The sequence below is a fragment of the Anolis carolinensis genome, chromosome 4, assembly GCF_035594765.1.
Source record: "Anolis carolinensis isolate JA03-04 chromosome 4, rAnoCar3.1.pri, whole genome shotgun sequence".
Taxonomy (NCBI): domain Eukaryota; kingdom Metazoa; phylum Chordata; class Lepidosauria; order Squamata; family Dactyloidae; genus Anolis; species Anolis carolinensis.
The window spans coordinates 141,268,848-141,281,663 of record NC_085844.1 but is presented as its reverse complement, the minus strand read 5'-3'; the positions used below and the strand labels follow the sequence as shown (position 1 = coordinate 141,281,663).

Genomic DNA, 12,816 nt, shown 5'->3' with positions numbered 1-12,816 from the left:
TCCCATCATGGCCAGTGGCACCCACTTCCTCCCTTACCCGAGTCCAATCCATCTCATCCTCCTCTGAGCTAACCAGCCCCTCCTCCATTCTCTCCGTAAACCCTTCGAAAGACTCCTCGTCAGATGGTGCTGCAAATATGTCTCGCAGTCTTTTTCTCTCTCGCTCCTCGAGAGTATCTGACTCTCGAGGAGTCTTACGCCCACGTCTGTCAGTAACAGAGCCATGAGGCTCAATCATAACACTATCCCCTCTCACAAAGGCCTCCTCCCCCGATGGCGGAGAAGTGGCAGTGATACCCTCCGCTATAGCACCACGACGACTAGAGGTATCAAGTTTCAACAGCGAACGATGAAAGACTGGATGGACCTTTAAACTAGACGGTAAACGCAAACGAAACGCAACAGAAGAAATCTTTTTAACGATAGGAAAGGGACCCAAATACCGAGGCGCAAACTTTCCCCCAGCCTGTTTAATATGTTTGGAAGATAACCACACCAAATCCCCTTCTTCCAACTCCTCCCCTGCCTGCCTGTGGCGGTCAGCCTGAGTCTTCTGCGTTGCCTTAGCTTCCAACAGTAAGCGACGGGCAACATCATGCAATGCAGCCATTTCCGAAGAGCGGTACACAGGGTCCGAAGAGACCACATTGGTCGACGGCGCCACACCTCCCCGTGGGTGAAAACCATAAGTTAGCTCAAATGGCGTATGCTGACTAGACGTGTGCACCGCATTGTTGTAAGCAAATTCCGCCACCGGTAACCACTTTACCCAAGCCGTGGGTTGATCTAAACAAAAACAACGCAGATACTGCTCTAAGAGCCCATTAACCCGTTCCGACTGTCCATCCGTTTGCGGATGGAAAGCTGAAGACACGTTTAACTTAGTCCCCAAACACTCATGGAAGTGTTTCCAAAAGCGTGACACAAATTGCGGAGCCCTATCTGAAATAATCACCTCGGGTGCTCCGTGCAAACGATATATGTGCTTTGTAAATAGTAAGGCCAACGTAGGGGCCGCCGGAATGGTTGAACAAGGAATAAAATGAGCCAGTTTACTAAATAAATCCACCACCACCCAAATACAAGTATAACCCCCAGACTTAGGCAAATCTGAAATAAAATCCATGGAAATGATTTGCCATGGCCTCTCCGGAACAGGTAAAGACGATAACAACCCTCTAGGGCGCCCAACAGGCGTCTTACTCTGCTGACAAACGGCGCAGCTGTCACAAAAGCGCAGAATGTCTTGCCGCATCTTTGGCCACCAGTAGCTCCTGGTGATAAGCTGTACGGTCTTGAACCTGCCAAAGTGCCCAGCCATGGGTTCGTCATGGTGGGCTCTAATCACCTCCAACCTGAGGGTCCCCACTGGTACGTAAACCTGCCCCCTACGCACCAATACCCCGTCTTGATCCTGGAGATGCGGCAGTATGGTACGGTTACCTGCAGAGAGCAGCATCAGTTGCTCCTGAGTCCACACATCATCCTTCTGAGCCTCAAGGATCTGGTCATGTAACCCAAGCTCATTATCTACAACACACAGAGAGGCAGTAGGCAAGATGGTCTGACATACTACCTGCTCATTGGTCTTAAATTCCGGCTTGCGGGATAAAGCATCGGCCCGCAAGTTTGCCTTCCCCTCCACGAACTGCACCTTGAAGTTAAACCTGGAGAAAAACAAAGCCCAGCGGATTTGACGCTGGTTTAACTTCTTTGCTGTTTGCAAGTGCTCTAAGTTCTTGTGATCAGATCTGACCACGATCTGGTGCCGTGCCCCTTCAAGCCAGTGCCGCCACACCTCAAACGCCACCTTAATCGCCAACAACTCCTTCTCCCATATGGTATAGTTCTGCTCGAAGGGTGTTAGTTGCCGCGAGTAAAATCCACAGGGACGCAAGGTCCCTGAGGAATCCTTCTGAGACAATACAGCCCCCAACGCGTAGCTAGAAGCGTCCGCTTCTACCACGAACGGTCTGTCAACATCAGGATGGGTTAGTATGTTGTCCGATTGAAAACTAGACTTTAGTTGTAGAAACGCCTCGTGAGCTTCCCGCCCCCACACAAATGGCTGTTTCTTGCGCAGAAGCTGCGTCAAAGGTACCGTGAGCTTTGCAAAATTCGGAATAAACTCCCGGTAGTAATTAGCGAAACCCAAGAACCTTTGTACATCCTTCTTAGTCTTCAGCTCCTGCCATGAGTTGACGGCGTCAACCTTATGTGGGTCCATTTTAAGTTCCCTACCTGACACTACATGACCTAGGAACTCCACTTCAGGCACATGAAAGACGCACTTGGAAGCCTTGGCGAAAAGCCCATTAGCCCGCAGTCGGTGCAGAACCTGCTTGACATGTTGACGATGTTCTTTCTCGTCCTTAGAAAAAATCAAGATATCATCCAAATAAATCACTAAAAATTGGTCAATTAGGTCCCTGAACACATCGTTCATGAACCTCTGGAATACCGCAGGAGCATTACAAAGCCCAAAAGGCATGACTCGGAACTCGTGGCATCCGAAACACGTGTTAAATGCCGTCTTCCATTCATCCCCTTCCCGTATACGGATTAAGTTATAGGCCCCCCGCAGGTCAAGCTTGGTAAAGACCTTAGCCCCTTGCACCCTTGATAACAGTTCCGAGATTAAAGGCAGCGGGTACCTATCCCGAATGGTGTATTTGTTTAGGATCCGATAATCGCAGACCAACCTAAGTTCCCCAGTCTTTTTAGCTACAAAGAATACCGGTGCCGCAGTTGGAGAACTAGATGGGCGAATAAACCCCTTGGCTAAATTTTCATCTAGAAACTCCCGCAAAGCTTGCCTTTCCGGTACAGTCAAGGCATACAGCCTCCCTGCTGGCAGTTTCGCACCTTCTGCCAACTTGATGGCGCAATCATATGGCCTGTGCGGTGGTAATTTGTCCGCTTCTCTTTTACAAAATACATCAGAGAACTCCCCATACTCAGCAGGCACTCCCTCCATATCAGAATGAGTAACATTTAGAGTGCAACAGTCCTGCCTCTTTAAGATCACTTTACGTGTTGCCCAATCTACTTGTGGGTTTACTACAGCTAGCCAATCCATCCCCAGGATCACATCATATCTAGGCAAGCTCGTAATATCCCACACAAACGTTCCCGTTACTCCCTGCACCTCCCACGTTACTGCTGAGGTTTCATGGTTAACCACCCCAGTCTCCAGCAGTCTCCCATCTGCTCCTTCCACCCACACGTCGCATGCCTTGCGCACTCTAGGAATGCCATGCTTCTTAGCAAACTCAATATCTACATAGGAGACCGTAGCCCCTGAGTCCAGCAGTGCCAAAGTAGAAACAAGTTCCCTTCCCCCAACAGATAATGTAATGGGTACGAAAACATGCTTCCTCCCCTCAGTTGACTGCTTGAGGAGCCCTAGTGCGTTGGACTCACGTCGCACTAGGGCTGGCCTTTTCCCGAAAGCTGGGAAGGTTTCACATTACAATTTTTGGCAAAATGCCCAGCATTCCCACAGTACAAACACAAGCCCAGCTGCCTCCTACGGCTCTTTTCCTCTGTAGGCAGCTTTTTAAAGACCCCAAGCTCCATGGGCTCTTCCCCCATCACCACAGGTGCCCTGGTTACATGCATGGGTGGCGCACACATTGCTTTTGAGTGTTTACGAGCCTCGAACCTTGCGTCTAAACGCAGCACCTTAGCTACTAAGGCGTCCCAGCTTTCAGCCGGCTCCAAGCGTGCTAATTCATCCTGGAGCATATCACTTAACCCGGCAGTAAATAAAAGCATGAATGCATTTTCCCCCCAATCCAGCTGGTGGCGATACAGGTTAAACTTATTTAAGTAATCCAAAACAGTCCCCTTTCCCTGTTTCAACCGATACAGAGCCCACCCAGCGTTCTCCGTGCGGAGAGGATCCCCAAAAGTATCAGTTAACAACTTTTTGAAATTATTCAAATTGTCCTTGACTGGGTCATTTCCCAAAATTAAATTAGTGGCCCATTGTCCTGCGGGACCGGTCAACAAACTCAAAATAAAGGCCACCTTGCTAGTGTCTGTAGGAAAAGCATGAGCACTGAGCTGAGAAAAATAAAGCTCCACTTGTGCCAAAAAGGTTGGCAACTTGCACCTGGTTCCGTCAAAGCGTTCAGGAGTCAAAACATGTCCTTTCACAGCCTGAGCTGTTTGGCTAACGGTAAAAGCCGTTTGCAATTGGTCTACTTTGGCCCTTAACTCATCCATCGTCTTCCTGACGGGTTTATTGCTGCAATAAACTTTTTATGGGCGTTGGGCAATCTGTCAAGGACAGAACGCCACAAGATTCAAAGTAACAGAGTTTATTAGATTACAGAACTCAAAAATGCCCGTAAAACACAAGGGCCAGGCAGTTTTTGCCTTTAGGAGCAAAAAGGGGCAAAAGTAAATGTTCAAAAGATAAACCGGATTAAACCGGAGTTTAATCCGGGTAAAAACAAACTGCTTTCTTCAGCCTGGGTATAAACGAAACGAAAGCCAAGGAACAAAAGATACAAAGAATGCAACTAATTGGCAGCAGATTCCTCTCTGCTGCCAACACTGTGCTTAGAGTAACTTGCGTCGCTCCCCCACACACACAGCAGACAGGATCTCCAACACGAGTAAATCAGCCAAGGATTGTAGCAGTTGAGTAGACCAGTTCCGTTCCGTAGATCAAAGCCAGAAGCAGACGTTTGTAGTTTTTCCAAGTCCAAGAAGGGGGGAAAGACAAGCCGTGGTCAGTTCAGTCCGAGTTCTCAAAGCAGGAGATGGCGTCCGTCAAGAAGACGACGGAGGGTCAAGCTAATAAGAGTAAGCACAGGTTTGCACAAACAAATGCCCACACAATCCCTCCCGCCGTCTGACCCTGGATTCCAATCAACTTACGTCACAGCACAGGAAAGCACACAAGTCTTCAGGGAAGCGTCCCACACACACACGGATCCCAAGCGTTTGCCCAGATTACCTTGCCCAACGCAATTTGCAATTGCTCCCAAGCCCCATTTTATGCCAGTTACAAATCTTCATCACTGTCAGCTGTCCTCCTTAACCCGGGCGTTTCCTCATCACTTTCCTCGTCAGAGCTGGAACACCTCTGACTACGCCCAACAGCATCTCCAGCTGTGGATCCCGTCCCATCCCTCCAGCTAAACCATGGGTCTAATCCTGAAGGTCCCCATTCATCTTCTGTCCCATCATGGCCAGTGGCACCCACTTCCTCCCTTACCCGAGTCCAATCCATCTCATCCTCCTCTGAGCTAACCAGCCCCTCCTCCATTCTCTCCGTAAACCCTTCGAAAGACTCCTCGTCAGATGGTGCTGCAAATATGTCTCGCAGTCTTTTTCTCTCTCGCTCCTCGAGAGTATCTGACTCTCGAGGAGTCTTACGCCCACGTCTGTCAGTAACAGAGCCATGAGGCTCAATCATAACAGAACATGTTAAGTATGAATAATGAAATTAATGAATGCAAGATTTATGTCACTTTCAGATGTAACAGAAAGCTATTAGTTTCTTTTGCAGTTGTTTGATTTAACCATTTATACCACCAGGAGAATTTAAGGGCCCTTCCACACAGCTATAACCCAGAATATCAAGGCAGAAAATCCCACAATATCAGTTTGAACTGGGTTACCTGAGTCCACACTGTCATATATTCCAGTTCAAAGCATATAATGTGGGATTTTATTCAGCTGTGTGGAAGGGGCCTAAGTGGTTGGTGATGGCTGGCCATGTTACACAGGTTGGCTGCAAATGAGTAAGCCAACAAATCTGTCCTATCATTATATCTGACACTGCCACTAAGTACAAGACAAACTATCAAAACCACAACTAGTAAGATACAGGTTTAAAAACAGTATTTTAAATGTCTGATAATTACAGTTATAACAAAATTGGGATCAAGTGAAGTATATTGATGGCCAATATATAATAATCTTACCAAATCAGTGGTTGTGGCATTTCAATTTTCTGACCATCTACCATTTGGTTCTCTAATTCCTTGAAATATTTGTTCTTCAGACAGTGGAGAATTTCCTTGGCATGGCTACAGAAGAAGAACAAAACAATGTGGAAATCTACTGATCGTGGTACAAGAGCATAACCTTATTGTTTCAGTAGCTTCTTGCTCAATATCAAAAATCCTACTGCCAGCTACAAGCTTTAGTTCAATATTTCCCTTTTCACAACAACTAAAGTATAAATCTCATACTCACCAACCATTAAGAAGACTATCTGAAACTAAACATTACATGGTTTCCCCACATTCCCACAAAAAACAATTTGCACAGTGAGGCAACAAGCTTTGCATTGGCATACAGACTGGCCACTGTATCAAGCAGCTACCTCAAGTTGTTTCTATGCCATCTGTATTGTGAAGCAGGACTAATAACTGCATTTTGATGTAATATCAAAATTTACACCACAGTTTCTGGCAACCACCTTTCTTATAGCTACTCTATAATACCCTATAACAGAAGTTTCCAAACATTTCATGTTGGTGACATGCTTTATGGACATGCATCATTTTGCAACACAGTAATTCAATTTTACTAGCAAACTGGAGATTAAACCTATCCCTTATAAGACAGATACATAAACTGAAAAAACCAAATGTATGGGGACACAATGTATTGCAGGAAAATGTTTAATTTGTATTTTTTTAAATATATGATTTATTACTTATGTCACATAGGCTCAGAGGTTTCTTGTTACATTTGCATGACACACCGCCACACTGCAACCACTAACATTTTGCGAAATACAGTTTGGATAACTCTGTCCTATAAGGATTAGGTATAGTTTATTTGAGAACTGTATTGACTCTTACAAGTCTGCCCATATTTTGAGATCTTCTGTCTCACCACCCTTACAGAAACTTTTAATGGGCAGAAAGGAGAGTTGGTAAGACTCTGAAACTCCCCATCCAAAGAGGCAAGATTGGTACCCATATTATCTTTGTGCTGGGCGTTTATTATTGTTGATTAATTGCTTATGCTTTTAACTTTTTTTCTTATTTTTTGCCAGATTACTTGCTTTTTAACTTTTATATGCAATAGGCTTTTAAGTGTGTTTTAAATGATGTATTGAGAAATCAGCTAAGGAAAAGATGGAACAAAAATTTAAAAAATAGTAATAATTTCCATATTAATAACACATCAGCAAACACACCAGTAATGCTCACTTTTGGAAAGTTTCAGCATTTGCCTTTCCACCCATCCACACAATTTTATTGGATATTTTACTAAATGAAAGCAAATTCCAAACAGTTTTAGTTTTCGTACTTTACCTCTTGTACCCTGTAATCCGGAGAGTGGCAGGAAGTGGTTCCCGCAGAGTAGCCATGAAATCCTCCCACTCCCCCTGAGGCACAATGCCCAGAGTACCATAGTAATGCTCAAACAATGCATTTTCCTTCACAATCTCTGGATAACCACCTTCAGGCCAACCCTATGGGGAAAAAAACACAGAAAAGAGTAAATCAATAACACTTGTCAGTAAGATATTTAAACTATATCTGGGCCTATAACATAGAAAACTTCATTTAAAAAACAACAAGTTGCTATGCCAAGGTAAGTAATGAAAACTATAGTTAAACATTTTAAAAGCAATGTTTTGTTATTTCAAAGCAATTAAAATAGATATTTTAATTGTCCAAAACATCAAAATTCTCTTTTTTGTGTGTCAGGAGCAACTTAAGAAACTGCAAGTCACTTCTGGTGTGAGAGAACTAGCCGTCTGCAAGGATGTTGCCCAGGGGACGCCCGGATGTTTTGATGTTTTTACCATCCTTATGGGAGGCTTCTCTCATTTCCCCGTCTGGAGCTGATACAGGGAGCTCATCCGCGCTCTCCCCGGGTTGGATTCGAACCTGACAGCCTTCAAGTCAGCAACCCAACCTTCAAGTCACAAGGCTTTAATCCACTGCGCCACCAGGAGCTCCGGCTATCAAAATTCTCTAAGCCGCTGGCATAGGATACAAAACACATCTAAGTACACAGCACAGTAACTGAAACATGACTGCAAGTAATTAAACTGAACTGAATTAAAACCAACTAAGGCCCCTTCCACACAACTGGATAAAATCCACATTGAACTGGATTATATGGTAGTGTGGATTCAGATAACCCAGTTCAAAGCAGATATTGTGGATTTTTTTTCGTGTCAGGAGCAACTTGAGTCACTTCTGGAGAGAACTGGCCGTCTGCAAGGACGTTGCCCAGGGGATGCCCGGGTGTTTTGATGTTTTTACCATCCTTGTGGGAGGCTTGTCTTATGCCCCCACATGGAGCTGATAGAGGGAGCTCATCCACATTCTCCCCGGGTGGGATTCAAACCTGGCAGCTTTCAGGTCAGCAACCCAACCTTCAAGTCACTTAGTCCACTACGCCGTCTGGGGGCTCCAATTTGTGGATTATCTGCCTTGATATTCTGGGTTATATGACTGTATGGAAGGGTCCTAAATCAGGAACACAGTGACATTATTCTTCATCAAGTTACAACAGCATGAGAACTTAGACCCCTTCCACACAGCTGTATAAAATATCACATTATCTGCTTTGAACTGGATTATATGGCAGTATGGACTCAGAACCTTTCCACACAGTCATGTAACCCAGAATATCAAGGCAGAAAAATCCCAGAATATAGGTTTTGAACTGGATTATCCAAATCCACACTGCTATATATTCCAGTTCAATAAGGAAAATGTGGGATTTTATTTGGCTGTGTGGAAGGGGCCTGTTCAAAGCAGATATTGTGGATTATCTGCCTTGATATTCTGGGTTATATGGCTGTGTGGAAGGTCCCTCAGACATGATATAATTACTTTAAAAATGTTAATTACAAGTGATTTGCAGTTTTCAGGAAGTTGTCATGCCAAAGCCCAGAAGCAGATTAAAGCCCCCTTTTCCCTCCATCCTAGGCCCCTTCTACAGAAAATCCCACATTATCTGCTTTGAACTGAGATATATGGCACTGTGGACTCAGATAACCCAGTTCAAAGCAGATATTGTTGGTTATTCTGCTTTGATATTCTGGGTTATATGGCTGTGTGGAAGGGCCCCCAATGTCACTATTGTGGCCTCTGAGGAAGAGATGAAGCCAGTATCTATCTGACTTCCACCCTCTTTCCATCTGCCACCTCTTTTCCGTCATGTGCTAATTAGACTGTAAGCCTAAAAGTAGGGATTGTTCTATGTTTCTTTTTATTTCTGAATGTCATGTACAGTGATGGTGCTAAACAAATACAGTAAATGATGATAATGTTTCTGCTGAATTTCATCCCTTTCCACACTCTCACCCCCCTTTAACTTTTGTGTCATGTTTTAATTAAAATCGTTAGCCTGAGGGCAACAATTCAGTTGTTTTACTCATCAAGTACCACGTACAGTAATAGTACAATATGAATAAATAAATGAGATGGTAAAAATGCGTTTCTGCTGAATTTGATCCTTTTCCACACTGCTACCCCCTTTTCTTTTATGATATGTCAAAAGTGCAACTACACTGTATAATGCAGTTGGACAGCTCTTGCTATGGAATTACAAGGTCTTTAGCATTCTCTGCCCAAGACTGTTGGTGGCTCACCAAAGTTAAAACTCCCATGATTCCATATCACTGAGCCATGGCAGTTAAAGTGGTGTCAAAACTGCATGAACTCTGCAGTGTAGGTGCATTCTTAGGCCCCTTCCATACAGGTGCATAAAATCCCATATTCTCTGTTTTGAACTGGATTATATGGCAGTCTGGACTGACAATTAATGACTCCAAATCTAAAGTCATGGCGTTTACTAGAAAAAAGGTGAGGCATAAATGGCAGATTGATAATCAGCCCATTAAAACAAGTTGTGTTTTTAAAAATATCTGGGTATCTTTCAGAAAGGGGCACATGGGATACTCACATTAAAAACACCACTGTAAATACCCAGAGGAATATTAAAGCAATCACTTGGGGCTCTTCGACACAGCCCTATATCCCAGAATATCAAGGCAGAAAATCTCACAATATCTGCTTTAAACTAGGTTATCTGAGTCCACACTCAGTTAATGGGGACTTTCTGCCAAGTGGGAGTAAATGTTCCTCATATATAAAGCAACATGCCCTGCGAGTGGCAATTCTTGGAGCTCACGCTGGGCCTCGCGGTGCCAGACTAGGCCTCGACTCACCCCAGGGCCCCTTTCTCGCTTCTGCTGCTGCTGCTGCCTCTGGCGCTGCCTTCGGCCCATGGCGCCTGCAACGCCGGCAGCGCCCCTTCGCCACAAGGCCACGAAACGAGGGCGAACTCTCCACAAACAGACCGGAAGCCTTCTTCTCAGTGCGCGCGTCAACGTGCTCATTCGATATCGCCTGTGCGCGTGTCACCGGCGCAGGCGCACTGCGAACTCGAGGGGAGGCAGACTTGCGAAAAATAGATGCCACTAGCGACGCCGAGTTTCCGGGATCACTTGCGAGATGGGTGTGTTTCGGAACAAAGAGCTGCCTGTAAAGATCACTATCCGCGCATGTGCAGACGGGTACTCAGGCTTGCTACCCCAGAAATGCTGGGTAATGATTTCTTGTGAGTTTTTAAAAATGTGTTGTCAAAGGCTTTCATGACAGAATCACTGGATTACTGTGAGTTTTCTGGGCTGTATGGCTATTTTTCAGAAGCATTCTGTCCTGACGTTTCGCCCGCATCTATGGCAGGCATCCTCGGAGGTTGTGAGGTTTGTGGGAAATCTAAACAAGTGGGGTTTATGTATCTGTGGAAGAAAGAACTCTTACCTGTCGGAGGCAAGTGTGAATGTTACAACTGGTCACCTTGATTAGCTTTGAATGGCCTTGCAGATTCAAAGCCTCGCTGCTTCCTGTCTGAGGGGAAACTTTGTTGGGAGGTGTTAGCTGGCCTTATGAGTGTATACAAATCAGCGGAGCCCAAGCTTTCTCCATACATAATATTAATGACCAATGGTTGCATGTTTGTGAATATTTTATGGGGAGATTTTTTTTCAGAGAACACAGGTCAATCTCAGCCACACCTTTCTTCTGCAACACCCACGGGAAAATACATATTTATGGCATCGATTGTACAGTTGTGCAAGGCCCTTCCACACAGCTGAATAAAACCCAACATTATCTGCTTTGAACTGGATTATATGGCAGTGTGGACTCAGATAACCCAGTTCAAAACAGATATTGTGGGATTTTCTGCCTTGATATTCTGGGTTATATGGCTGGGTGGAAGGGCCTTAAGTAAGTGCCTCAGATACAGTTGCTTTCTTTTTCTTGCTGAAATTAGTGCTGGATCTACACAGCTCTATATTCCAGGATTTGATTCCAGATTATCTGAGGCCCCTTCCACGCAGCTGTATAAAATCTTCATTTAACTGGATTATATGGCAGTGTGGACTCGGGTATTCCAGTTCAAAGCAGATATTGTGGATTATCTGCCTTGATATTCTGGGTTATATGGCTTTGTGGAAGGACCCTAAATCTCCTCTGCCAGATAATCTGAGATACAAAAATAAAGTAGTAGTAGTAGTAGTTGTTGTTATCAGAACCTGGGATATAAATCACTGTAGATCCAGCCCTAGACCCTGTTTGTCACCCAGGCCCCTTCTATGCTGTCATATAATCCCAGATTGAAGCTAATTTTGAACTGATTGAATGATTGGTGTATGCTGGGCCATAATTTTACAAAATCTTCAGCCTTATTTGCCATAAAAGGTCTCTGCCTCACCATACAACAAATCTCAGAATTCAATCATAATGATGCATGGCAGTCAAAGTGGTGTCAGACTACATTAATTCAACACTATAGATACACTTGAGGTGCAGAGAACAAATTTTGAGTGGGGAGCCAGCCATTGCACAGCGCACATATAGTCCTCCTTAGCCTTTTTCTGGCTAAGGTATTCTTGCAAATGAGAATAAAATGTTCTACAGCTTTCTTCTTAAACCCTCTATCCAAATGGGCAAGGGAATGGCTTTATCCTTCCACCTAAAAATTAGTGTACAATCTTGCACAGATTTTTAACTCAGTCTAAAAACACAACAATTTATCAATTTCATTCAGACAATAGAATCTAAAGGCATATTAGAATCATAAAATCATAGAATCATATAGTTGGAAGAGACCTCACGGGCCATCCAGTCCAACCCTCTGCCAAGAAGCAGCAAAATGACATTCAAAGCACCACTGACAGATGCCCATCCAGCCTCTGCTTAAAAGCCTCCAAGGAAAGAGACTCAACCACACTCCGGGGCAGAGAGTTCCACTGCTGAAGAGCTCTCACAGTGAGGAAGTTCTTCCTAATGTTCAGGTGGAATCTCCTTTCCTGCAGTTTGAAGCCATTGTTCTGCATCCTAGTCTCCAGGGCAGCAGAAAACAAGCTTGCTCCCTATGACTTCCCCTCACATATTTAAACATCGCTATCATGTCTCCTCTCAGCCTCCTCTTCTGCAGGCTAAACATGCCCAGCTCTTTAAGCCACTCCTCATAGGGCTTGTTCTCCAGACCCTTGATCATTTTAGTCGCCCTCCTCTGGACACTTTCCAGCTTGTCAACATCTCCCTTCAATTGTGGTGCCCAGAATTGGACACAGTATTCGAGGTGTGGTCTGACCAAGGCAGAATAGAAGAGTAGCATGACTTCCTGGATCTAGACACTATACTCCTATTTATGCAGGGCAAAATCCCACTGGCTTTTTTGCCACCGCATCACATTGTAGGCTTATGTTTAATTTGTTGTCCACGAGGACTCCAAGATCTTTTTCACACGAACTGCGGTCGAGCCAGGCATCCCCCATTCTGTATCTTTGCATTCCATTTTTTC

General features: G+C 44.7%; 1 protein-coding gene across 1 annotated transcript in view; it reads right to left on the bottom strand.

Moving 5' to 3' along the window:
* The window catches only part of nsun2 (NOP2/Sun RNA methyltransferase 2), a 39,726-nt gene extending 29,355 nt beyond the window's left edge, over nucleotides 1–10,371 (bottom strand). The window contains exons 1-3 of the mRNA XM_003220034.4: nucleotides 10,169–10,371; nucleotides 7,290–7,450; nucleotides 5,943–6,047 (exon numbers count right to left, since the gene is read on the bottom strand). Coding sequence (XP_003220082.2) covers nucleotides 5,943–6,047; nucleotides 7,290–7,450; nucleotides 10,169–10,339 — 437 coding nt within the window. The 5' untranslated portion in view covers nucleotides 10,340–10,371. The remainder of the gene's footprint in view (nucleotides 1–5,942; nucleotides 6,048–7,289; nucleotides 7,451–10,168) is intronic.
* Between the last annotated feature and the right edge of the window lie 2,445 nt (nucleotides 10,372–12,816).